The sequence below is a fragment of the Symphalangus syndactylus genome, chromosome 9 (genome assembly GCF_028878055.3).
Source record: "Symphalangus syndactylus isolate Jambi chromosome 9, NHGRI_mSymSyn1-v2.1_pri, whole genome shotgun sequence".
Lineage (NCBI taxonomy): Eukaryota > Metazoa > Chordata > Mammalia > Primates > Hylobatidae > Symphalangus > Symphalangus syndactylus.
The window spans coordinates 139948186-139975743 of NC_072431.2; the positions used below are offsets into that span (position 1 = coordinate 139948186).

Here is a 27558-nt window from a genome sequence, read left to right on the forward strand (position 1 = left end):
GCTCTCTCTGTTACATTGCACGGATGTTGAGGATTTGAAGGGCAATATAATCAGAACCTGTCTCCTGCACTGAGTTGTATTGGAAATGAAGCCAGAGGGTGACTCCAGGTTTATCATCATAAAAGATAGGAATTGTTCCATGACTTTTGGGATGTGAGGGATGTCACATTTCTTTATTGTACAAATCAAACCATTTCTAGCTCACCACCCCCATGTGAATAGACAGGAAGCTTGGTAGTGATCATTTGGGGCTCCCTTCCCTTTTCCAGATCATCAAAGATAGTCCAGAGGAACGGAAGGCACAGGAGGCCTCATGCTGCCCTGGGGAAGAGAGTGGGTCTCTATGGTTGCCATTGCAATGGGGTTCCTTGCTGCTCAGCCATGCCATCTCTGATTGTTGAACCCTTGCCCACCTGTCTGCTGTGCTGCTTTCGGCATGGGCATAGAGTTTTTTTTCCTGGTGGTGCTTGTCACTGCCCGCAGGCCAGCCTCCTCCTAGTGCCTCCTTTCCTCTTCAGCGGTACTGCATCCAAGGAGACTCAGGTTCACACGATTTCCAGAATGCACAATCCTTTTCCCTTCACCACATTCCTGGATTGGCAGCTTTCTTTTTCTTTCACCTCTGGAATTATTAAGCCACCACCCCAGCCCCTTCTTCACATTAGCATTCAGTGGCTCAGCTGGAACCACCCAAGTGCCTATTAAGCCTTCCCAGGCAGGTAATGAGGAGCACAAAGGCCTGGACCCTCACTCAGATTGATGGGGAGGCACATGGGGGATGGGTGGCTAGCTTCATCTCTTCCTCGTGAATAGGGATGAATCTTGTGGATGAAGGGGGCACAAAGAGCAAGGTGGTTTCTCAGTAGATCGCCCCAGTGCCTTCAACACCCAATAGCTCACTTTTGACAGAATATTCCAAACCCACCAATTATTATTTTGAGCATCTCCTGTGGGTAAGATACGTGTTGTGAAGGAAACAAAGACTTTTAAGAAAAACTTTACCTCCCAGTAGCTTAGACTTTAGTTGAACTGTGGTGAAGGAAGAGAAAAGCTCCCCAACAAATTCCTATAATTCAAGAAGAAGAAAAAAACCACAGGAATTAATAGAGAGGGGTCCAGGGAATGGAGAGGTCCTACTTGGGTGGGGTAGGGGTGTTCAGAGAGATTTCATGGAGGACGCCTTGAGGGAGGGTGAGATTTTAAAATCATTCTAAACTGAAAGAACGATGCATTAAAAAGTGCAAGAGAGAGAAAGTCAGAGGAGGGGCTGCTTCAGGCTGGGAGATCACAGCTTAATGGGGGTGGGCAGGTGGGAGAAGGAGCAGGCAGGGGATTGGGGAGGAGGAGTGGAGAGGAAGGGTGTACTCATTCCCTGTGGCTGCTGTAACAGATTACACAGACGGGGTGGTTGAAAACAACAGAAAGGTATTCTGTCATGCTCAGGAGGACAGGAGTGTGAAACCAAGGAGTGGGCAGGGCTACACTCCCTTTGGAGGCCCTAGGAGAGAATCCCTCCCTTACCTCTTGCAGCTTCTTGGGGCTGCAGGCGTTCAGCGGCTTGTGGCCGCATCACTACTGCCTTTGCCTGCACCTTCACGTGGCCTTCTCCTCTCTCTGGGTGTGTATGATCTCCCTCTGACTCTCTCATATAAGAATAATTTCAATTGCATGTAGCGCTCACTGAATAATCCAGGATAATGTTCTCATTGCAAGTTCCTTAACCATGTCTGCAAAACCCCTGTTTTTCCCCAAATAAGGTAATATTTGTAGAGTTGGGGAAGTAGGACCTGATATCTTTAGGGGACCATTATTCTGCCTAACACAGAGGGTAAAATCTAAATGTCAAGAGCCTGACATCCAGGCTGAGAGTGGCTGACCACAGCCTTGGTGAAGCCATCCGAACCTCACGTGAACAAGTCTCTTGTAAAAAGAAGCTCTCTCTGATGAAACTGAGAACAGACAGCAGACTCGTGCAAGCTCAGGATGGTGGGGTACTGTGTTAAGGAAACAATGGGGATGAGAATGAGGAAGTAGATGGGGAGAAATAGAACCAGAGGTTGTGGCAACTGCTTGGATGTACAGGAAAGGGAGAAGGACCCACCAAGGAGTACTTCCAGCTCAGCAGATTGAGAGCTCAGAGGGATCTGCTCCTAGCAGGAAAGAGAAGGTGGCACCATGGACTGGCATGGCGAGGAAGTTAATTTTGGTTTGCAAGATGTTACATTTCATAAGAAAAAAAGCTTTTGGGTTTGTTGGTGGTAGAATCCTGGACCGTGATGATACCTCAAAACAATCTAAGAGGAACACATTTTGAGTGTTTAGATAAACACTCAAATTAATTGTGGTTTTGTTTTAATTTGCTTAAAATTTTTGATTTTAATATGCAAAGAGACCAAAGTTAGCACCAGAAAGCCAAGAGTAGGGTCTGTCACGTGTCCAAATCTCAGAGGCTAGACCTGGAGTACAGTTACCACCTCAGGCCTTCCTAGTGGGAGGTAATGAATCTTCAGAGATAATTGGGAGTCATGCCATTGTTTTCTCTCTACCAACTCCTTTATTATTTCCTTCTGCTCTCTTTAATTCTTCTGGTTTCCCCCTGCTTTCTTATCATTTTTTGTCATGTTTCTCAGAGTCTGTGCTTTCTCATAATCCAGGATTACCATGGAGTCGTATGCCCTCATGGTTAATTAATTACAACCTGCTGATTTAGTTCCCACTACTAACTGTCCGTTCTTTCATTACTTACAGTTCAAATCCCTGAGGCAAATAATCTGCTAGGCTAGGTGAAGTTTTTGCCCCAGGCTGTATTGTAGGTTGCTAGCCAGCCTCTGGATTGGCTGCCTGTAGGTCAGACAGCCACTTCTGGTCCAATCAGATGCAGCCAGGGAGTGGGATCATGTGATGCAAACAATGCAGCCTGGGTTCGGGCTGGAGCAAAGCATTTGACAGGCACAATAATTAGCGTACCTTAGAGCAGTGGTCCTCAGAGTGTGGCTCCTGGACCAACAGCATCCTGGGAAGCTGTTAGAAAGGTCAGTTCTTGGGCCCCAACCCAGACCCCTTGAATCAGACACTCAGGATGAGGGGTGCTGCAGTCTCCACTTTAACAGACCCACCAGGGGATACTGGTGCATGTTCAAGTTCAAGAACCACTCCCTTAGACCATGCAAAAGCATATTGACTAAAGATGAGTGTTTGCATGAAATCCCAGAAAAAACCGGGCATTCAGGTTTAGCAGGTTTTAAACAAAGTGGGAGTGTTGTTAGTTGATCCTAGGGATCAGGAGAAAGTAGCATTTGTTATAAATCTCTATTTTATGGATGCCAAAATGTCAGTGTTTTCTGCTGTTGGATGACCTACCTGCATTCTCTGGTTTGTATTGCCTGCCCCAAAAGATGAACTATGGGAATTATCGTCATCCACACCTATTCGCTCTCCACCCGTGGCTCCACTCCTTCCCCAACTGTACAAATGTATGTTCCTCATAGATACCAGCCCAGCACTAGGTTCCCTCCACAGATTCTGACCAATCTTGCTTGATAAGTGATTATGATTCTGGTTAGGGTATTGTTTTCCTCCGAAAAATCAGTTAACTATTTACTTTGAGTCTTGTGACATTCAGATCATTTACATCCCTCCTGTCTATTGCTTCTACCAGAGTAAGTTCAGTTTGTTAGGGTTGTTTTTTTTTTAATGGATCTAATTTACATGAAACAGGATTATAACAATGACATAAAGCAAAAGAGAAGATGGGAGAGAAAGTGAAAAGAGAAACTGTCTTTCCAGGGAATAGGGACAAGTTAAAACCTACTCTAGGATTTATGTGGGCTAGGATTAATGTGAGGTTAACTGGGTGCAAAATTTAAGTGGGCGTGGATGCCAAAATACTCAGTAATCAAGATAAATATTGTAGTGCAATTTTTAAAAAAATTAAAATCAATGTCCAAAAAATTCATGATAAACATAGTGTCAAAACTTTAAATAGAGAGAGGATCCAATTCCCCCTGTAGCCTGTCTACATTAGTGGACAGCAAACATCCAGAAAACCCTGCAAGGTGGCAGAAGATGCCATCTTGAAAGGATGCATGGCCTGTGTGGTTTGGAGCAAGATAAGCGTTCACTGCTTCCTACCCTTGACTGTAGAAAGAATATGTTAGGCACTCTAAAAAAATGCCGGAATTAGAAAAACAATGCTATACTCTAACATAATTGATTAAAGTCTCTATTAATTTATTTCCTTTATTCACAAAGGGTTATTTTGGAGTTTCCAGGACATTCACATAACCCACATAAATGAGAACACCTCTTCTCCCACTGTCTGCCTGGTTTTGGTCAGGGAGGAAGACTAGTCAGTCCTGCCCAACTCCTCATCTGATGTGGGACTCATCTGGTCCAATAGGGTGGCAATCCCACAATTTCCCTGCTCCTCCCCATTCAGTGCATTTTGTCTTTCTCTCTTTGTCCTTGTCACTCTCAGATCTTATATGCAGAACTGTATGATGGAAAGTGCAGTAGAGCAGGCCACTCTGTGTTCTTATCCCAGCTCAGCCAGCAAACAGATGTGTGACCGTGGGTCAATCCTGTGTCGCACTGGTCTTTAGCGTCTTCATCTGTGCCATGAAGAAATCAAATGACACCAATCTACATTCCTCTCTGCTTTTGAAATTCTGTGTTTCCAGCTCCATGTTAGAAAACTCACATCCACAGTTCATAACCCCTCTTTTTGCTCCTCGTTCCAACGGCCTCTCCAATTGCCTCAGGAAAATTAACTCCCACCCACTGTGAGGCATGGTTGATGATATGAGAGAAGTGTTTGGGGCTTACATGTATCAGAGGTGTGATTTCTAAAGAAAAACATGAGTAAAAACCCAGCACTGTTGACCCTCCCACATGCACACAATGTCCTCCAGGAATGCCCACAGGAGTCTCTATTTGCCTCATCATCTTTTTGTCAAATATATCATTCATTTACTCCACAAAGATGTATTGAGTATCTCCTAAGCAGTAGATACTTTTCTTAGCCCTGAATAAGACAAAGTTTCTGCCCTCATGATGTGGCCACTCATTCTATCACATATATACTGTCATGCATGACGTAGTGATATCTCTGTCAACAACAGACCACATATTCCATGGTGGCCCCGTAGGATTGGAATGGAGCGTGTATAGAAACCTGATACATGGCACTTGATACTGATGTTGTGAATCAAGTCGGGGAAATGATTGATATTTAGCGATGGTGCTGGGACACTTGGTTTCCCATATGGAAAACAATATATAAATAAAAAGATATATACCATCTAGGTTTGTGTAAGTACACTCTATAATGTTTGCGCAAGGATGAAATTGCCTAACGATGCATTTCTCAGAATGTATCCCCATCATTAAGTGATACATGACTGTTTAATTTATACACTCAGGGAAGAGTGTAAAAATGGGAGCTTGCCGGGCACGGTGGCTCACGCCTGTTATCCCAGCACTTTGGGAGGCCGAGGCAGGCAGATCACAAGGTCAGGAGATCGAGACCATCCTGGCTAACACAGTGAAACCTCATCTCTACTAAAAATGCAAAAAATTACCCAGGCATGGTGGCAGGCACCTGTAGTCCCAGCTACTCAGGAGGCTGAGACAGGAGAATGGTGTGAACCCAGGAGGCGGAGCTTGCAGTGAGCCGAGATCGCTCACTGCACTCCAGCCTGGGTGACAGAGTGAGACTCCTTCTCAAAAAAAAAAAAAAAAGGAGCTTAACTTGACGTTTCCTTTCCACAAAGCTGGCAAAAAATTCAGTCTTGGGTATTTTTAGGAACTTCTTCCTGGGCCTTCCTAGGGTCATACAAAATCTAAAGAAGTTCTGTGGTTCCTGGAAAATGGCTGAAAAGACTGAACATCAGTGAGGTGGTTATCACTGATGTGCTTCTTCCCAAACACTCATATTTCCCTGAAGGCAGATGACTCCATGGTATCTGTGCCAGATTTGCCCAGGGCTCTCGGCTCAGGATGGGAGTCCTCATATTTAGGGGTTTCCTCATGTGCCATTTTCTTCCCTTCAGCTTGCATAAGCACCACGGAAGCCCTCTTCTCTGACATGAACAGAAGAAGGGACAAATGCTTGGTTGATGAATCCAGAAAGAGAGTTAAGCAGGTCCACTATACACACAGATATCCTATTACATTTGTATCATAAAACATATAGATGTACATGCATTTGCCAGTATTTTGATTTTTGCCCAAGACCTTTTCTTTAATATGCGCATACTGTTTGCCATTGTGATCCTCATTCTTCAAAAGATTCCCACTCATAATTCGTCATCTATAATATCTGTCTTTGATTCCTTTATATTACAGTGGTAACTTAAGGACAATTGTGAAGCAACCTGAAAAAATAATTCTTCTATAATTTTAAAATTTCTCCCTAATATTTTGTGGTATCTCACCCACATCTTATTTGACACGATTAGCTAATCACCATTATCTGTTCTTTCCAAAACACTCAACTTAATTTTCATAGAAAAAAAAAGTCTTCTTATTTGCATTTACATTTCATTGGTTTACGTATAATTAAATTGCATAGTCTCAATAATTAGTACAATAGGCATTAACGTATAGGGAACAAACTTAACTGACTCCTGATAAACACAGAACTCAACTGCTGAAGGTAGAAGTAGGTGAGCGTATAAGAAAGTGATCTATTGGTCACGGACATCTAGTGAGCTACGGACTTGAGTCAGGATGTTTTACTGAAGAAGTGGAAAGCACGCTTTAGTTTGTAGAGTTAAGTGGAGATCAGAAAAGAGAACTTCTCTGGTATTTACAGTATTTGTTAAAACTTGCTTCCCCACCCTTTTGCCAATAGGTACCACCGCTTAAAGATGCGGAGTCAAAAAATCTTGAAATTTACAATGATGTAAAACCGAGTATGTTTTAATCCTTTAGTTCTGTAAGTTTCAAATTCATTTTCATTGCATTTTCTTAAAATAATAGGATAGTATATGTTTATCTTTATTTGCCCTCTAAAACCTCAGCTAAAGGGATTGAGTTTAACTTCACTCTCTTTTTCTGTCTGAGTTTAACTTCTTTGACAGATGTTAATGAAGAATTACATAACCAAAAAGGGGGAGCAGGAAATAAGGAAGAGAAGACAGGAAGAGGAGCAAAAGCTAATAATTGAATTTCTGTACAAAATGGGCACTTTGCTCCTAAAGAATAGAGATCCCTCTATCTTGGCATCACGTGGGATATGTCCTGGTGAAATGTGCCAGTGTAAAATGTTTCTGGGCACCAACAGGGTTATTAAGAGGAAAAGAATCCCTTCTGTTTTACGAATCAAGATGATCAACATGGGACCAGAGGAAAGTGCCACTTTCTTGTGTTCTAGATTTTCACTTTTCTTCCAGCTTCCAGGAGTCTATGTGAGCCTGTCCATCTAGCCATCTTCACAGAGTAAGATAATTCAATACATATAACCATAAATTGCTGCCAGATCAATATTTCCAAAGCACAGCTCTGATGTCACTTTTCAGCCCAAAACACTTCAGTGCCTCCCCTTGCCTAATGAATTAAAACCTTACACCTCACCCTAGCATTTAGGTCCCTCCCAACAAGACTGGCTCACATCTCTCAGGATTCTTCTGTATCTACATGCCACTCAGGATACAACGGATTGCTTGTGCTGTCTTGTACCTTGTGCATTTCCTTGTGCTCCTGTTGTGTGGATTGGAATGTGTACACTCCCTTCATGCATGGAAATAGGTTAGGGCCCACAAGGAACTGAATTCCTCTCCCCCTCCCAAAATGCAAGCCTTCTTTTCTTGAATTACAGAATTTTTGTTTCTTCCATTATCCTAATATTACCCAAACTTCTTTTCTATCAGTATCTCTATATTAGTAAGTGTCTTTATTTTTTATTTTATTTTTATTTTTTCTTTTCAGAGACAGGCAGGGTCTCACTTTGTCACCCAGGTTGGAATGCAGTTATGCAATCATAGTTCACCGTAACCTTGAACTTCTGGGCTCAAGCCATCCTCCCATCTCAGCCTACCGAGTAGCTAGGACTATAGGCACACACCACTGCACTCAGCTAACTTATTTTTTGTAGAGATGGGGTCTGTGTTGTTCAGGCTGGTATTAAACTCCTGGCTCAAGGGATCCTCCACCTCAGCCTTCCGAAGTATTTTGGGATTGCAGGCATGAGCCGCCACGCATGGCCAATATTTGTCCTTAAATTGACTCACTCTGTTTTTACCTCAATATACTCATTTATTATAAAAGTACTCTACATGGAATAAACAATACCACTTGATAAATATAAGCACACCATGAACATGAATTCAATAAAAACATTCAGTGACATTACATTCGAGCTGGGTAACTCTTGCCTGAGGCATGCACCATCTTGGTTAAAGTGTTAAAGATTGGCAGCAAACAGAGTTTCTCCTTGATGAAATCAGAAGGATTGAAGAAGAATGGAAAATACACTGATTTTCTCACTGTTTTATTAGCAATACCATATCCTTGCACCACTGAAAATCATTGTGAGTGTTGCATGCTCCACACCTTGGAAAACAATGCCTCAATCCCATGAAACAATAAGAAAGAAATAAGTCTTCCTCCTTCTCATGCCCTTCACCTTCCCAAGAACCTATTCCTTAGGCTTCTAAAGCATGCCCACCTCCTCCAGGGAATCCACTGAGGTGCCTCATAAGCCCAGTGTTATCTGATGGGAAGGCATGATCAGTTATTTCTGCAACATTGGCCAATGAATTGGTCTGTCATTTCAGAAACATCAGGATTGTAGGTTCTTTAAATCCATGGCCCTAGGGTGAAGAATGAGCTTTTATTCTTGTGTGTGTGTGTGTGTGTGTGTGTGCGCGTGTGTGTGTGTGGTGAGGATGAGGGTGTAGCAGCAGAAGACTGGGGTTTTTCTGAACTCCCTTAATTCACAATGCTCTCATGGTTGGTAGTTGGGTTGTACATTTTCCTATTATAGATAAATTTCTTTTGAAGCTAGTTAAGACTTTGGAGATCACCTTCTCCCCCTACTCTCCTGCCCTGCCCATTCCAACTTCCATTGGTGGAGGAGGAAGCAAATGTCCTGCTCATGAAGACTCTGCCTGTAAACAGTGAGTTGGAATCTGAGTCCAGATGCTTATGGTAGAAATCCATCAGAATGCCCCAAAATGTAACTGATTTGAGTTGTTCACAGACTTTCCTTTTCCTTTTGCAGGCAGTGCTGAGCCCTCTCATAGCCATCGCACTGAAAATATCCCAGATTCATGAGAGAACTGGCCGGAGGGGACCCACTGTCATCACCTGAATAGAGGAGAGATCACTCACCAGGACGAAAGAGAGTGCTCAGCGGGAGATGCTTCACTGATGCCTTCTTGCTACCTGTTTGTGCCTCTTATGACTTTGGAAAAACAAAAGATATTTTGCTTTTGGGGGATAGAGGGTGGGTGGGAAAAGAAAAAAAATCCATTTGTTTTTGGTTTTGTCCTGTTCCTCCAGATGCAGCAGGGCCTTTAGTTGTCTGTTAAAGCTGCACTATAATTTGATATCTACATTTTATCACACAAAGGAACCTCCCCTTTTGACAACGACTGGGCTAGGCAGCTGTTAATCACAACATCTGTGCATCACTGGTGCCAAGTGAGAAAATGTTCTAAAATCACAAGAGAGAACAGTGCCAGAATTAAACTGACCCTAAGTCTCAGGTGCCTCTGGGCAGGCAGGAGGAGACACTCCCAGCATGGAGGAGGGTTTAGCGTTTCATCCTAGGTCAGGTCTACAATGGGGGAAGGTTTTATTATAGAACTCCCAACAGCCCACCTCACTCCTGCCACCCACCTGATGGCCCTGCCTCCCGCATCCCATCCCCAACATCCCTGTACCACCTTCTCTCACATCTTCTAAAGCTTTCTACAAATCACAATGGCGCACTTCCAACAAAGTATATCAATAGGTGTTTTCCTCTCTTATTTTGTAAATAATATTATTTTAGCTATTAAGCTGGATATCTTCTTTCAAATTCAGCCATTCAGTTGTAAAGTTGGGAAGAAGTTTCTTGACAAGACTCTGCAATTAAATGCTTAAAATTTGGGGGGAACCCTTCCTTGATTACACCAAGTATGTTGGTACATGGGTTTATACAAGTTCCTCTTGAGAAGACAAAAAGACCACCATGTGTGAGAGCTCTTTGACTTTGCCAATAGGGGCCTATCTTAATGCACTTGTTTGGACACAGTTCCGATCTTATTTGTAATGGCTGCAAAAGGAGAGGATGAAATGCTGTAAAAGTAGGAAATGAGGTGGATGCTGGAAGAAAATGTAATTGGTGGTACAGCTATGGGCAGGATGGTGGAGGGGCGGGTGGAGACGCCTGCCGGCAAGCAGAGGGTCACAGCTGGCTTTCCTCACTTGGAAAAAGGGTACTGCCGGTGTAGCAGCCTCCTCCGTACTCAGCCAGGACACCCGGCACGTGGGACCTGTTTGCATCTGTTTTGCTTCCTTGGGAACAGCACAGTCACTCACCCTGCCATTTGCGGAAATGACCTGGTGCACTTTGACTGTTAAGCAATGTGTTATTGCTGTAGTCAAGGTTAGTGCAAGCAAGGAAATATTCCCAGTAGGGTATTTGTTTCCATTTTCTGTCTGTGCTTCTGTCAGAAACTTGCTAGGACATTTAGTGGCCAATAAAAAAGAAATTCCTAATTTCAACCTTATCCAAGGATTGTGGGTTTTTACTTATGTGTTTGTCTCGCCAGTTGAGAAACTCCAGTACTGGTCACCTATCCTGATAAATCTGCCTTTCAGAAAACCTGCAAGGGCTGTTTTTCACTATTATGACTAGAGACATGTATTAAATGGAACAGAAAAGGTAAGTTACTCAAAACTGCCTTTGGGAGTCAGCAGAAACTGAAACGGCATCTAGACCTCCACTGTAATTGTCTTCATTTCAAAATAATAGGAAGGTGGCTTTGAGCTAAGATTCTAAAACAAAACAAAACATTTCAAGATTGATCACCAGTGGAATCAAATTCATGTCATAGCTTTGATTCTCAGGTTCTTGTCTCATGAGTGGACATCCATGCCAGCCATCCATGTGTTCATTAATCACAGATGTCTTGCTCGGGACGCTCAGATGTATCCTTAGGTGTATCAGCTCTAGGTAAGAAAATACTTATTTTCTCAAGTTGCTGAACTTTTGATGATCTCTAACTTGTAAGTTCAAATGTAAATTAGTGCTTACATAAAAATTGTATTTCTTTATTTTGATATGGAGTCATGTGTGGACAGTAGCCCAAGTATATATTTACTCATCAGTCCATCCATTCATCCATCTGTTCATTCATTCATTCAGTGAACATTGGTTGAGCAACTCCTCTAGGCAGAGTTCTGTTTTAGATGGGGCAGAGAAATGGATAAAACATTATTCCTGATCTTATAAGTTTATAATTTGGGAATAGGAGGCTATGACAAACATACACAAATAACCAGTTAGACAAAAATGTTACGAGAGGCACAAATAATGTGCTATGGGACTACACAGAGACGGGCAATAGACTCAGAGACGGTGGTAGGAGAGTGGTTTCCCCAAGAGTAGAGTTTCTTGGGATTTGTAAGCATTTATAGAATTTCATCAAGGATGAGTGGAGTCAGAAGACAGACTAGGAGATGAGGGTTAGGACTGCTGGAGAGGAAACTTGCTTGGGGTCTCCTGAGGAGTTGGCTTGGATGCATGGGGTTGAAGCAGGCACAGGGTTGTGAATGTCAGGCAGAGCAAAGCCTTGGGCCCAGCCACCGGAAGAAGCAGCTGCATAGCTGCCTATTTTGACAGACTTTTTTTCAGCTGTGTTGTCAAGGGAAGGTCTTTTGGTGGGTCTAGGACACAGTCATTCTCTGGAAACTGCTCTGATTCATATCGCCAAGATATTATTTCTGCCTTACTTGAAATCCAAACTTCTCTTGCCAAACTATATGTGTATGTCCTCTTGGCTAATTCTCGGGAGAGGAGAGAGGCAGGAAGTCACTGTTCCCCATATAATGTTCTTTATGTTCTTAAAGATGAAGCTCTAGGCTGGGCGTGGTGGCTCACACCTGTTATCCCAGCACTTTGGGAGGCCGAGGTGGGTGGATCACTTGAGGTCAGGAGTTTGAGACCAGCCTGGCCAACATAGTGAAACATCGTCTCTACCAAAAATACAAAAATTAGCCAGATGTGGTGGTGCATGCTTGTAATCCCAGCTACCCGGGAGGCTGAGGCAGGCAAATAGCTTGAATTTAGGAGGTGGAGGTTGCTGTGAGCCAAAATGGAGCAGTGTGCACTCCAGCATGGGCAACAGAGCAAGACTCTATTAAAAAAAAAAAAAAAAAAAAAAGGGCTGTAGCCACTGTGGCCACTGATCTTTGAGAGTAAATGACTTGGCCAGGTGCAGTGGCTCGTGCCTGTAATCCCATCACTTTGGGAGGCCGAGGAGGGTGGATCACGAGGCCAGGAGTTCGAGACCAGTCTTGCCATCATAGTGAAACCCTGTCTCTACTAAAAATACAAAAAATTAAACGGGTGTGGTGGTGTGCGCCTGTAATCCCAGCTACTCGGGAGGCTGAGGCAGGAGAATTGCGTGAACTTGGGAGGCGGCAGTGAGCCAAGATCGTGCCATTGCACTCCAGCCCAGGTGACAACATGAGACTCCATCTCAAAAAAAAAAAAAAAAAAATAGTAAATGACTTTAAAGACCCCAAATTTCATGGGAACTGCAAGAGTCAATCATAGAGGAAACTATGGATAGAGTGTGGCAACTGCCAGGGCAACTCTGGTGATCAGCTGTTACAGAGGGGTTCACTCATTGCACCACGTGTCTGCAGAAAAATGGCAAGCAACACTATACATCACATGCTGGTTTTCAACCAGGGCGGGTGTTCGGAAATGTGTGTGTATTTGCCAGAGAGGCATTTAGTGGCAGTAGTAGGAAACCAAACATGCTAAATATCCTTCCAGGTGTCAGCCAGTCCCCCAGAACAAAAATTTGTTTTGCATCACCCAGGAATCTTGAGTTTATTAAATGTTCTTGAAAATGGATAGGGAGTCATTATTAAAATGAGATCATTTGTCAACTTTTACTGATCTGAGTGCAGCATACATCCACAGTATTTGCAGGACAAATCGTGTTGCATGATGTTATAGGTGGAAGGGCTTGCACGTGGCATGCAGGCTTTCTGCATGGGAAGTCGAAGCTTGATGCACGGTCTCATGGATCAGTGTAAGGCATGGGATTTACTTTGACGTTCAGATGGGTGTAGGGAATTTGAAAAGCACCTGCAGGAGCTGGTAATGACATAACTGTGTGACTCCATTCCATTGCTGGATCATGCACTGAATACTCTCAAAACATGTGGACACTGAAATCCCAGACACCTGTCTTAAGGAGCTTCCGATCCCCGAGTGTAGAAGGGTCTGAGAAACGGTGTGCCTTTGGAAATAATGTAACTTCCAGTAATCAGTCTTTGGCCCTTTGACAGTTACAAACAGCAAGAGATTATCCCAAGCAGCAGAGCTTAGCAGAATGCCTGTTCCACTCCAACCAGCTGGAGTCCTTACTAGAAGAAATAGCTCATGCAGTTGACAGCCCACTTGGTATGTGAGTCAGCCTAGGTTGTCATGGAACCTTATAGAATATGGAGAAGATATAGATTCTGAATCCATGTCTTTATCATCTTTCCATGCCTATCTGCACCTAATATGTGCCCTGCAATGTAGGTGAGCTAGAGCAATGCCTCACCAAAGACAGTATATTTAAATAGAATCTTAAATGATAGATAGGACTGTCAGTAAAAGCACTGGTAAGGTTTTGCATGGAAGGTCGAAAATGAACACAGTACATCTCAGATATGCAAAAGACACAGTACAACTTAATCTATAATTGAGGATAACTGACCTTATCCTCACCTTCTGGAGTGGTGGTAAGGCCTACTCAAACGTTCTGCTCAAAGGGACATTATGAGATTACAATACTGGAGGGCCTTCAACGCTGAGAACTTCCCTTCCCCATTGACATATGAACCCACCATCCGCAGTTGAGAGAAGAGAATGAGCAAAGACTCTTTGTAATGGGGATTTTTCTCTTTTCACTTTCTCATGTTGCATGTGCTCTCCCTGTCATTCACGGAATTGCGGTTTCCAATCCATGACCGTAAATTTTATAAACCTCAGAAGGAAGAGCAGAGGCAGTATCTATTTATCTTGAGTGAATCCTCTAGGCGATGACTACTATATTATTATTATGAACCACAATCGGATACTTTTGTCTGATTTGTCCAGTGGATTTTAATTGCTGGGTCTCTCGAATGTAGAGTTTGCTTTGTGTTCTACCCTTGTTCTTGACACATGATTCAGAGTACATATGCAGTCACTCTCTGGAACCTGCCCTGATTCACGTTGCCAAGATATTATTTCTGCCTTACATGAAATGTTAAAAAAATCAACAAATAACTATTGGTATTTTATTTTCAAAAAGACACACCCAGGTTATTTTCCAAATCAGCAGTTAGAGTTCAATAATGTTTGGGTTTGCAGAAAGATCAATGCATTCTGACACTGCGTTAGTTTACCAGAGAATAAAACTTTGACTTAGGGTCTTTTATTGATTTTTTTTTCTGACGCAAAAAAAAAAAAAAATGGCAAAAGAGAAATTTAAGTACAAAATTTATTGCGGTAAAGAGATTAAAACTATTTCTTATGTAAACCAAAATCAACATTTGTTTCACTTGACTACCAGTAGTTGGAAAAACTATCTATTACAAATGCAGACTCTGGACAAAAGACCAATGATGGTCCTTGTTCAAGTCAGTGAATGTGCTCAGACCACCAGGGAGAATTTCAGGATAACAACTGTCTTAGTAGAGGGATAGAAAGAGATGACAAGAGAGGAATAATAAGTTACATTACTAATAAATGATCACTTCCTTATTGGACAACCATGAGTGACCTTCATATCTTTATGCCCTCAATGCCAAGGATTCAAATAACAGATTCCCAAATTCATGCTTCATGGACAAGGATTTCCTTTTATGAAGCTTCTTATGCATTTGTCAGGATATACTTAATCTACGCACTCAGCAATGATGGAGAAGATGAGGCCACAGAGGAGGCTCCATCCCATCTTGACCACGCTCTTCCTCTTTGAATGATCTACATCCTTCTCACCAACTGTCTAAAGCCCTTCCTGTGCCCATTCACCAAGGGCTATCTCCACTGGGAATCATTCTTCATCATCCATGTAATGATCGGGGGAAACTCTGCTATGAGGCAAGGGACCAGTTTCCAGGCAGAAAACCTGGAGGACATTTTACATATTTTAAAAGAAGCCGATTAACCCTAAAGCAATCTCTGCCACTTCTCCAAGGGCTTTAAGATATTGCAGCAACCCTGGGGCTCCATTTTCTGTTACAGCCCATTTTCTGAAGGGAGAGAGAAATCCAAACTGTCTCCTAGAAGGAGAGAAGTTAGACAGGGCTACCTAGCTCAAAAGCGTGAAGTCAGTCAGTCCTCCCATGTTCCTCTAGGGACCCTTCTTCACCCTCCTAGAAGTCATTGTGTTATTGGAAAAGTTTCTTAACTTCTCAAAATCTCAGTTTTATGCATATGTAAAATGGGAATAATCACAGTGCCTGTCTCTTAAAGATGGAATGAGGGCTAACACGCATGAAAAGCTCATGGCACAGAGCCTGCCATATAACAGGCATTCCACAACTGTGAAGCCAGCATGAATGCCTCACTTGATAGAGGAGAAAACTGAGGCCCGGAGAGATGAAGATTCTTGGCCCAAGTTCAAAAGCATCAGGCTGCATCTCTCTCTACCACCCTGCAACCAGACTTCTCGTCTTGTATTTAAAGAAAACAATAAAATATAATAAAGTTGAGTAGAAACCAACGGATTTAAAAATGAATGTCCTAAGTCTAAAAGTCAAGATCTGTATCTTGAGACACAAGAAATTTCCTGTTAATGATGAACATACATCATTAGAGTTTCTTGTCTTTCAAATTCTAGGGATTTATATGGGGATTCTTTGAATTACATACAAATATTTTTAACCTTTAGGAGAGTTATATCAAGTGGTATATTAATACCATCTATGGCCAGTACAAATTCCACCCTATACCCCGGATTTCCATGTATTATGAATTAAGTATTCTGTCTATTTCATTTGGGTCTATAAGCAATCTTATCATGCTTATTTGTATAAGGACCTCTTTTAAAAAACAGCTCATTTAACATTTTGTGTTTGAACCATCTTGAAGGCAAATATTACAGTCATTTTCCTTTTACATAGAAAAAATACATATCATGAAAATAAAATAATACAAAATAACATTCATGGGTTCCGAGGGCGTATCTCCCAGGATGTGAAGTACTGCCTCACTCTGGTAGTATGGTCAGCTGGAGGTAACTAGGAAACAAGCTAACAAAACGAAAGGCTGAACAATCAATAAATTAAACAACAAACCTTCCCTTTGAGATTACTAGGTGATATAGAACAGGAAGGCATGTGGCTGTCCTGACAACCAGCATCTATTCCTCCCTGGCTGGAGTTGAGGTGATGGGAGGGAAGTTGAGTGACAGCAGAAAGAATCTCTGTAAGCAGAGCTCTCAGAGTTAACACCTTTGGGGACCCAAGGCCTGCCGGGGTTAAGATTAGTGTGAATCCTCTGAAATGTCTGCTTGGTGTTGGCCACACCCTTCCAGGGCCCCTGGCCGGCCCTGCCCTGGCATGGCCAATTATGTCTGGAATTCAGGGCTGTCATCCCCTCCCCAAGCTCTCATGTGGGATCCCTGGTGGGGCCTTTCCTCCCACAGTCCCTCATTTGCCTTTATTATCAGTAGCTGCTCCCCACAGCGGTGGCATCATGAGTGCTGGAGAGCTTTCTCTGCCTCAGCACTCTTGGCCTTGCCTCTGGGTGTCCTCTGAGATTGCTGTCACCACCAGGCCAGCTATGGATTCTCTATAAGATGGTGGGGCCTCTGGGTGGGAGTCATTTCCATCCTGGAATTCCAGGCCCGTCTCTGTATATAGAGGTGGAGGAATGCCAGAGACCTCTCTCTCTGCAGGACATCTCTGCTTTTCCACCTCCAGGCTCTCTTCATAAGCTGGAGGGTAAAAGTCTGGCCTAGGGGACAAAACAGCACAAACATGCATGCGTTATTTAGGCATTAATGCCAAAGAGGCAGACGGCTGCCTCTCTCAGCTCAAATTGTGCGAAGCTAAACTGTTAAGAAACATGGATTCTTGAAACAGATGTACCTCTTTCTGGCATCACCAGTTTTTAAAAAATGTGCTGCTCTTCCAAAAGAACCTTTTTATCAGCCACAGGATGCCTGCCTCTAGTCACATTTTTTTTCCCGGTGGGTTATGCCAAGCTATTCCTTCTCTATTGCTCATTCGCTCGTGGAAACAGGGCCATTCAGTGTGAGATCCTTGTCAACATTAGAGGAGGTGGGGGCTTTGGATAGGGAACTTCTCTCTACCGAGTACTTAGTCCATCCACATCCTTGCTCCCTTTCTCGCATGGCATCATCCCCTCAATTGCACTCACTTTCTCTTATCATCACAGCCAACAAAATAATGAATGAAAACCAACTCTGTGCTCATCTCTGAACTATATCAGATGCCATGTCTCTATCCTAACACCCTTTCAAGACTCAGTACCTAGTTTCAAAGAAAACATACAAACATACTCGTTTCTCAAATGATATCAACTGACAACTTTATGCAAATTTCAGTTGCAGCCCTTTCTATGCCAGTAGGCTAAAGCAGCCATTCGTTCGGGGGCTGATGTTCTCATTGATCATCTTGCCCAGCATTGCTAATTGCTAAATCCTCCTGGCTTCTCCATCATGAATGAATTTGGGGGAGGGGGAGAGGGGAAGAAGAGAGACCGGTGAGCTCGGCTGAGTTGTGTATTTATAGAGTGATCCTTCCAGTGCCTACAGGGAGTGTTTATGGTGTGTAACCACAACAGAACAGGGACTGCCATTTGTAGCCACAACTCCATTCCAAATGTTACCAGGCCCAAAGCCAGAGCTGAAGAAGCTGTCTACTGTAAGGCGTAAATCTCAGCCCTCACTCAGAATAGCCAAGGCTGAGTCATGGGGTACATGTGTAAAGGCATTTTACACAGAAAGGTGAGCTGTTCCCTGGAGTGATTTGAAAGGTTCCAGGATGACTGCTGCCTGCCCCAAATCCCAGCTACCTCTCCCAACCCCACCCTCCTTCAACTGCCATCCACATTCCCAGTCCCCTGAATTCCATCATTGGAGACCCATTTGCTTTGATATCTCAACCTGGGTATCCATTTTGAGTGCAAATGCTTTGGAGAAATGTGACTTCCCAGGCTGACTTGCCAGCCATTCTGCGTGGGATGAGCATCTAATTATATGCAGCGAGAAGAGGCAGTAAAATGGGGGTGTCACGATGTCCGTAATTTACTTTCAAACATTTCAGTATACTGTAATATTATGCAGTGTTAGTCAATTTAAGCTATATCCTAAAGGCAATCAGTTACATTTATCAGAAATGCACACTCTAGAGGTAGTCCTCTAACATTTATACAAAAAGAAATCATCACTCTAGAGGCATCTTCTACCATCATTTCATTTATCTTAATTTTTAATCAAACCCAGAAACTCTGCTGGTTAGTATAACATTGGAAATAAGTTTTAGTTTTCATAATTATTATCTTATTAATTAGCATAAAGGATGCCAAAAGTGGACCCTCATTGGTAAGATTACTTATATTCAAGATACATGGAGTAGCTAAAATATTTTAGATACTTTCTACTCTTGCACGAAGAGGGCAAAATAATTTATAGTCTTGTAGCCTGTATCCTGAGAATGATGCCTAGGCTGTTATCCCCAAATGGTCCTGTGGCTAGCCAAGAATTAGGAGGTTTCTTGTTGCCTGATACTGACTATAAGATTAACCAAATCTTTTTTTCTTGTGGTAAAATATATATGACATAAAATTTACTGTTTTTAAGTGTATAGTTCAGTGGCACTAAATACACTCATATTGCTCTACAACCATCACCTTAAAACTCTCTACTCATTAAACAATAAGTCCCCAATCTCTCCTTCCACCAGCCCCTGGGACCACTGTTCTACTTTCTGTGTCTATGAATTTGACTATGCTAGGTACTCATATAAGTGGAATCATACAATATTTGCCCTTTGTAACTGACTTGTTTCACTTAGCATAATGTTTTCAACCTCATCCAAGTGGTGGCATGTGCCAGGATTTCCTTCCTTTTTAAGGCTAATATTCCATTGCATGTATATACCACATTTTGTTTATCTCCTCACCTGTTGATGGACATTTGGGCTGTCTCCACTTTTGGGCTATTGTGAATAAATGTTGCTAGAAGCATTGGTGTACAAACATCCATTTGAATCCCTGCTTTCAGTTCCTTTGTGTATAAACTCAGAATGTAGAATTGCTGGATCAAACGGTAATTCAATATTTAATGTATAGAGGAATCTCCACACTGTTTTCCACAGTGGTTGCACCATTTTAACATTCCCACCAGCAATGCACAGTGTTCCAATTTATTGACATCCTCACCAACACTAGCTGTTTGGTTTTGTTTTTTGATGATAACTGTCCTAATGTATGAGATGGTGAGATAGAATGAATCTTGCCTCTAGAATATTATCACCTTCCCCTGAAGGAATGTTTTATGCAAGGTGAGATCACAACACCTAAAAGGACAGTAAACTGGGACTTCTCTGAGCTCACAGAGATTCCAGGACTCATTTTATGCCTGCTTCCTCATTTGTTGTGTGGCAGAATTTGGCCTGGGACTTGCTTGCCTTAGAACCTTATCCCAGGTTATGGGAAGTAACTAACCATCACCTGCCACTAATTAATGACAGCTGCCATGATATAACGAAAAAGCCTGGGTTTCTAAATTGGCTTAGGTGGGTTTTCACTGGGGGTGGTGGTAGGGTTTCTCTGAGATGAGTTGCCCCTACATCATGGTTTTCCCCAAAGACGGCGCCATTCTTCCTAGTAACAACCCCAGAGTAATTCCCTGATAATAAAGCTTTGGTTCTAGACAGACAGCCCATGGGACATGTAAGTTGCTCCATAGTAGGATCAGAAATTACTCAGATCTTACACAACTCAGCCCATCTCAGCCCTTCTTGATCCCTCTGCCTGTCAGCACGTACCTGTCTACTGTGGCCAGGGGCAGGGCCCCATGAGCAAGGTGTTGTTCGAGCATGTGCCTCAACACTCCTTTGCCTTCAGTCACCTGGCGGTAGTTGCTCCAGAAAATTCCACTCAGAAGGATCACAAACCCCAGAGGCAGAAGCAAATATGCTGCAATCAGGCTCCCCTGACAGTCGAATATGGAGCCCCAGGAAATGAAGAAGGCCCCCAGGCAGACCATCAGGAAACCCATCAGGAGGGCAAGAGCACAGAGAATGAGGCCAGTTCTGTTTTGCATTCTTGCACCTTAGGAACCCAGCACCCTGACTCTGCCGCTCCTCTGCTTCCCTGCTTGCTCTAAGAGAATGAGCTCATTAGCCAGCTTGCAGCTTTATATGCTCTGGGACCCACTGGCCTTTGGACAATTAAATGAAACAGGCACGTAGAAGCTATTCATTAACCATTGAAAGTAAGTGTAATATCCTTGGAGAATTAGCCAAAAAACACAGCATTGTATACTGCAGGCAGGAGTGGCTTCGTGTAGCTGTTTTGCTCTTCAGAGTTGGGTGGGACACTCAGCTGTTCCCAGTTATTTGAACGTACAGCCCTCCTTTGATTAAAAGGCGCTGGTCTCTTAATCCCCACGCAGGGCAATTCCCCACTAAAAGCTGGAGAAGTTAGCATTCTTTAAAGAACGATCTTCTTTGTGGTTTGGTAAGAAATCCCTTCCTGATTCCTTCTCCCTTTCTCTGTACTAAAAAGGCATTTCTTCAATGTTGTTAACATGTTTGTCTTGCCTCCCTCAACGAATCCCCACTTATTGCGCCCACACTATGATACTGGCATAATTCCAAGACAAAAGTTCAGAGTGTGAACTCCGTGATTCCTGCTCTGTTGACAAGATGAAGAGCTTGAGTGGGAGGGGAAGGAGAGTGCTGGAGAAAAGGACTATAATAGACAGAGCCTCGGGAATTTGGGGGGATTTCGGGCCTGTAATTCCTGCAATCTTTCCCCCTTTCATAAAGTACATATGAAATAGAATTCGTTTTAGAGGATGCTGCTAATAATGTTCCCCGTCCTCCCCTCCACACCTCTGCTCTAGGCAGCATTGCCTCAAAAAATCTTTCCGGAACCAGCCTTCTGTTTCCTGGCTGGAATTTGTTTTCTTTAGCTTGACTGTCTTTGATTGTGGATAGCTTATTTCAGACTTGGTTTATGCCCTGGCTCTGCCCTTTTTTATGTGATACTGTGGCACGTCTCTGCCAAAAGTCTCCTTCCCATAGGAACCCTGGGTTGCTTTAACTCACGATAGCTTATCTTCAGTTCCTCTTTGCTGCTGTTCCACTCCACTACTCCATTACCATTATTTTCTATTACTTTCCCAATGAGAGAAGCAGTTTTTTGTGCCGTGCCCCAGTAATCCCTCATATAACCTTTAGTCTCTTACCCACCATCTCCTTAGCTCTACCTTCGTGTTAGGGCTGGGAGACATGGATATTAGAGAGGAAGACAGTGTGGATCAAAAGCTGTATAAGGCACTTCTCCATTCCAACCCTTAGCCTTACCTTTATTAGCTTCAATTTTGACCTTGAACTACCTTGATCTTCTAGTCTTGATATTGTCTTTGTAATCTTAAAACAGCTCTTATTCCCTCCTTCCCCAAACCGTGAGATGGAAGATTTCTAAGATGATCCCTAAGGATCCCACCTCCTGATATTTATGTCCTTATGTAAGTAATCCTCTCCCCTGAGTGTAGGCTGGACCTAGTGACTTCGTTCTAATCAATAAAATATGGTAACGGTGATAGGAAGTTACTTCCATGGAGGCTACACAAGATTGTGGTTTTCATCTTCCTAGCAGACTGTCTCTGTTGCCCTCTTGGCTTGCACCTTTTGAAGAAGGAAGCTGCCATATTGGAGAGGCCCATGAGGCGAGGAATTGAGGGCAGGTTCTGGTCAACAGTCATTGAAGAACTGAGGCCCTTAGTCCATCAGCCCATGAGGAACTGCATCCTGTCAATGACCATGTGAACTTGGAATCAAATCCTCGTCCCGCTGAGCCTTGAGATGACTCTACTCACAAGCGTCACCTTGACTAAGTGACCCTGAAGCAGAGGACCCAGGTAAGTCATACTCGGATTCCTCACCCACATAAACTGTGAGATAAAACGTTTCAGGCAGGATTCTGGATGCCACAAGACGGCAAGAGCCGTAATCAATGAATGCATTATGATCAAATCATTTCATGTATATGGATGTGACTATTTTAACAAATAAAAGAGGTCAAAAGTTTAAAAAAAGTATTTTTTTAAAATATGCTAAGTTTTGTGGCAATTTTTTAGACAGCAGTAAATAACTAAAAAAATTCTCTTAGGACTTTGAAAATCAGAGGAGACAATCAATGTTAAGTATTTATCACAGTACCTGGCACAGAGAGTGCCCTATGAATGTTGTCTATAATCACCCTCACCAATATTGTTATTATCATTGCTGTTATAATTCCAAAAATCTGTGGAAGACCCAGGACCCCCAGCTGAAAGGTCTGCACAAGGAGTTGGGTCCCAGGAACAGGCAGATGGTAAAGCCCCAGGATAATGTTAAGAATCAGGTGATGGAGGAAGAGTACTCTCAATCGGAACTGCCCGTCAGACAGTTGGGCTTCTCTGTTTCAGACAAAAATGGAGGCAGAAATTAGACTGGGTATTATGACAGGTCAGGCCTCATTCTTGTGATCACAGTAACACGAGTGAATAAGTTTCTCTATACTTTTTCCTCCTCCGTGCCAATAAAGTACACTAGAACCATTGCCTCATAGTTTGCCAGACAGTTCCTTCCCCTCCAATGCCCTTTGAGGAGGCTCCTGTCATTCCACAGCAGTGTTGTGGTGGTGGTGGTGTGTTTTTGGTGATAAATTAGGTATGGAAGAGCAAAGTCCAGGAAGTGGCAGGGGGATGGAAGGACTCAGTCCCTTTACATAAAATTTTTGTGAAATTAAGAATAGTTCCTGGGTTCAGGGTAGTTGAGGAATTTATTTTGGGCATCAAGGGGAAAGGGCTGGGAATATTTGCAGCATCTGTGGGAAGTACACAAGAAAAGGAAAAAAAAAATCAATATGGAAATATGAAGTATCACAGGGAACCATATTTCTCCTTCAAAATGACTAAGAAATACTAATGAACACAACACAGTCTATCTGTGTAATAAAACTGTACCTGAAATACCTCCTAAATCTGTACAAATAAAAATAAACAAATTTAAAAGTCAAAAGAAAGAGAAATACTGGTGAAGTTGAGGTTATTTTGTATGTTTATGTTTATTATTAAATATACATTACTAAATAATTATAATTTTTTTAACTGTGACTCTGCTTCAGTTCCTCTTTTTGCCCATCATAAAACTTTATTATGAGTAATTAAAACTTTACTCTCTGGTGAGAAATTACCAATGCTTAAAATGGTAATTTTAATTATAAGAAAAATTAGGTTGAAAAGATAGTGTGTTCCCTCGCATTGTCAAATAATACACAATGCCACAGATAAAAACAGAGATCAGCACAGTTTTTAGGAACTATGCTTCACCCTCAAATTTATTTGTATACCTGGAAATTCAGTTGCCATCATCAAGCTTAGGTTAATTGATTATAAACTGGTTAACACAATTGAGCATCATAGCATCTTGAGACAGTTCTAGTCTGCAAATATAAGCCACCAGTGTACTTTACAGTAATAACACAAAACCAACATCATACTGTAAGCAAAAGATGCTAAGTTATCATGTGTTATTATGAAGAGTTATTTTGAAGGTTGTCATTGTTGTGCATACTTTCTTTTTTTCTGAAAATATTTGATCTTTACTTTTTATGTGCTTTGTAATATGTGCTATGAGTGTAGTCATATATATACGGAGATTATATATTAAGCTATATCTATATCAGGGGTATGTGCCCACTTTTTTAACTTTTAAGTTCAGAGGTACATGTGCAGGTTTGTTATATAGGTAAACTTGTGTCGTGGGGGTTTGTTGTACAGATTATTTCATCAGCCAGGTATTAAGCCTAGTACCCATTGATTATTTTTCCTGATCCTCTCCCTCCTCCCACCCTCTACCCTCCAATAGGACCCAGTGTCTGTGGGTCCCTTCTTTGTGTCCATGTGTTTTGATCATTTAGCTCCCACTTATAAATGGGAACCTGCAGTAAATACGTTTTCTGTTCCTGTGTTAGTTTGATGATAATGGCCTCCAGCTCCACCCATATCCATGCAAAGGACATGATCTTGTTCTTTCTTATGGCTCCATAGTATTCCATGGTGTATACGTACCACATTTTCTTTATCCAGCCTATTATTGATGGGCATTTAGATTGATTCCATGTCTTTGCTATTGTGAATAGTATTGCAAAGAATATATGTGTGCATGTGTCTTTATGATAGAATGATTTATATTCCCTTGGATATCTATCCAGTAATGGGATTGCTGGACTGAATGGCATTTCTGTCTTCAGGTCTTTGAGGAATCACCACACTGTCTTCCACAATGGCTGAACTAATTTACACTCCCACCAACTGTGTATAAGCATTCCTTTTTCTCCACAACCTTGCCAGTATCTGTTATTTTTGACTTTTAACAATAGCCATTCTGACTGGTGTTAGATAGTATCTCTTTGTGGTTCTGATTTGCGTTTCTCTAATGATCAGTGATGTTGAGCTTTTTTCATATGATTGCTGGTTGCATGAATGTCTTCTTTCTGCTTCAGTTCTAAACCACATGGATCACTGCTGTATAAGCATTATTCCCCTTTTGTGCCTCAAAAATGACCAAGAATCACTAAAACCAATTACTTGTTTTAAGTACTTGTTTAAACAATTTCTATTACTTGCAGTTTCCCTCCTATTTATGTTGCAGTATGCCCTCTTTCCCCACACTCACTAGTAGTAATAACATTTTTGAAAAAAAGAAATGAAAGCAGATGTACACTTGCTTTACTCACAGTGAAACAGCACAGACATGGAGAGAAAGCATCTTGTTCTTCAGCCATCTTGAAGGTGTAGAAGAAACTCAAGCAGAAGAGCAGTTGTGATAACAGAAGAGAAAATCAGGCCACATTCTCAGGGCTGGGGAAAAATAAAAAGAATGTAACAAAGAGGCAGTCGAACACTAAGACGTTGCCTTAAAGAGTCATTTCAGGAGACCTTTGGCCCTTTACCTGGGCTGTATCCTATCTTCTGGATCTGCCTTCTCTCCCATGCCAACTTTTCCATTTTCTCCCCCTTGCCACTACTCAGCACTGATTATGAGAGTAAGGGGCCATTTAAAGGTGGGAACACTGCAGAAGAGAGAGACTGATGATTCCCCGAAGTTCACAGACAGTATGGAACTGATGGGAAAATGGATATGCTGGAGGGGTATGGCTCACACCTCTAGAGAGAAAAGTTCTGGGACGCGTTGGAGGCCAAGCCAAAGTCCCCCATCACTGTTTCCATCTCCTTCTCAAGAGATCCACCAAGGAAACGATACCTTGCTTTTAAACTAGTCTATTTGCTTATTATTCTTCCTCTTAAAAATTCACCCATCAGGCCTGGCGCGGTGGCTCACGCCTGTAATCCCAGCACTTTGGCAGGCTGAGATGGGCGGATCACGAGGTCAGGAGACAGAGACCACCCTGGCTAACACGGTGAAACCCCATCTCTACTAAAAATACAAAAAATTAGCCGGGCGTGGTGACGGGCGCCTGTAGTCCCAGCTACTCAGGAGTCTGAGGCAGGAGAATGGCGTGAACCCGGGAGGCGGGGCGTGCAGTAAGCTGAGATCGCACCACTGCACTCTAGCCTGGGCGAGTGAGCGAGACTCCGTCTCAAAAAAAAAAAAAAGAAATTCACCAATCAGCAGAAGTGTCTGACATGGCAGTAAGCAACAACATGTTATTTGGTTGACAGCCAAATTATCTTAAACCATAATCACTCTTTCAACACTGTTCCTTTGAGCATGACAGATCCATGAGGATTGTTCTGAACACTGAGTACCTTACCTTGCACATCAGAGCCCCCAAAACCTCACCCTTCTTTCAAAGTCTCCGGTACAATACACAAATGCCTTAGAACTTCTCACAGCCCTATGCACTCTAGTTTCTGTTAACCAGGCACATGGGCCAATACCCTTGTTTCGAAAACAGGAAGAGTATTGCTGTGAATGAGAAGTCGGTGGGGACTTTGGAAGGAAACTAATGGTGTGTAGAAGCTGTTGCATAGGAGGGACGTGGGGCCAAGAGCTGAGGCCGACTGGCCAGATTTCAGAAGGTCACTTTGGTTTAGGAAGTGAGGCTTTGTGGGAGGTAGGGAAGGTGGTGCGCATATGCGTAGCAAGAGATGTCAGCCCTGCCTGATTTCACGGTGGTGATTACTGAGTGATTTCTGGATTAGCCTTTCACACTTCAGGGTTCATTGAGCACTGGCCACTTCCTCCTCTTTCCCATTCTTGTTTTCTTTGCTTTTGAAACTTTCCACCCACCCCTCCTCTTCTCCCTCTCAGGAGAAGATTTATATGAAGGCTTTTTTTTGGTTGGCAAAGAACAGCTTCTCACAAAGTGCATGGCACAGTAAGGTAAGCTGATGTGAGAGCAGCACGTGAGGCCCCACTCACCCTGGGTGGAACCTAGTGGGTCTCTGTGGAGACCAGGACTAGGTGGAACTATGGGGCAGTTGCCTAGAGTGCAAAATTTGTTGGGGGTTGTGGGGAGTGGGGAGGGTGAAATTTAGTAATCAAGACAAATCATATGTTCCAGCAATGTTTTAAAAAATCTAATAGGCAGAATATGGCTCATGGGGCAGCAGCCTGTTTCTGTAAATGAAGTTGTGGTGAGGAAATTTGGTCCTGTCTATTGGCCAAACAGAAAGATAAATTTTGTTCTAGAGGGAGGTCAATTTAATCCACAAATAAGCCAGAACAAGTTTAATTTCTTTGGAGATCCTTGGAAAACTGAAAAGACCACACTTCTGTGGCCACACTGGATCAGAACAGAAGCGTCAAGCCAGGACAGAATCTGACTGCCTGCGTTGGCACCACCTGGCATGATGGGCAGTGACTTGTAAATATGAAGCAGGTTCTGTGCCCACTTTATGAAATTCTCTGTAATGTTCTGTTTCCCTTTTCTCCACTTCCTAGTTTTAACACTCTTGAATAACTTAAGTGATAGCAAAATATGTGTTGCTCAAAGATTTAGTAGAACTCACTCATAAAACTACTGGGTCCAAGACCTTTTTTCTCTTACTTTTTTTCCTTGTAATTTTTTATTGACTGCTAGATACTGTGTGTAGCACAGTAGAGACTGAGATAAATAGTAGATATGCCATGCCTGAACATGGG

General features: G+C 42.6%; 2 protein-coding genes and 1 long non-coding RNA gene across 5 annotated transcripts in view; 1 reads left to right on the forward strand and 2 right to left on the reverse strand.

Moving 5' to 3' along the window:
• Positions 1 to 10718, forward strand: part of PGM5 (phosphoglucomutase 5) — a 179589-nt gene extending 168871 nt beyond the window's left edge. Inside the window, exon 11 of one of the 2 annotated variants that reach the window (XM_055294400.2) lies at positions 9224 to 10718. In XM_055294400.2, coding sequence (XP_055150375.1) covers positions 9224 to 9313 — 90 coding nt within the window. In that variant the 3' untranslated portion in view covers positions 9314 to 10718. Of the gene's footprint in view, positions 1 to 6050; positions 6218 to 9223 lie in introns of those variants that run through there. The other variant, XM_063609925.1, reaches the window with a different exon arrangement.
• A 3963-nt stretch (positions 10719 to 14681) lies between these two features.
• Positions 14682 to 20567, reverse strand: TMEM252 (transmembrane protein 252). Its single transcript, XM_055294570.2, has 2 exons — positions 20221 to 20567; positions 14682 to 17161 (listed from the first exon to the last, which is right to left on the reverse strand). The coding sequence occupies exons 1-2, from the start codon at positions 20496 to 20498 to the stop codon at positions 16927 to 16929; spliced, it is 513 nt and encodes a 170-aa protein (XP_055150545.1). The 5' UTR covers positions 20499 to 20567; the 3' UTR covers positions 14682 to 16926.
• Positions 20568 to 23205: 2638 nt separating this feature from the next.
• On the reverse strand, positions 23206 to 25969 carry LOC129490808 (uncharacterized). 2 transcript variants are annotated; one of them, XR_010113785.1, is made up of 4 exons: positions 25615 to 25969; positions 25403 to 25522; positions 25187 to 25310; positions 23206 to 23272 (listed from the first exon to the last, which is right to left on the reverse strand). It is a non-coding gene; the product is annotated as an uncharacterized lncRNA (long non-coding RNA). The 2 variants fall into 2 exon arrangements; XR_008660307.2 differs by having other exon boundaries at positions 23211 to 23272; positions 25403 to 25944.
• Between the last annotated feature and the right edge of the window lie 1589 nt (positions 25970 to 27558).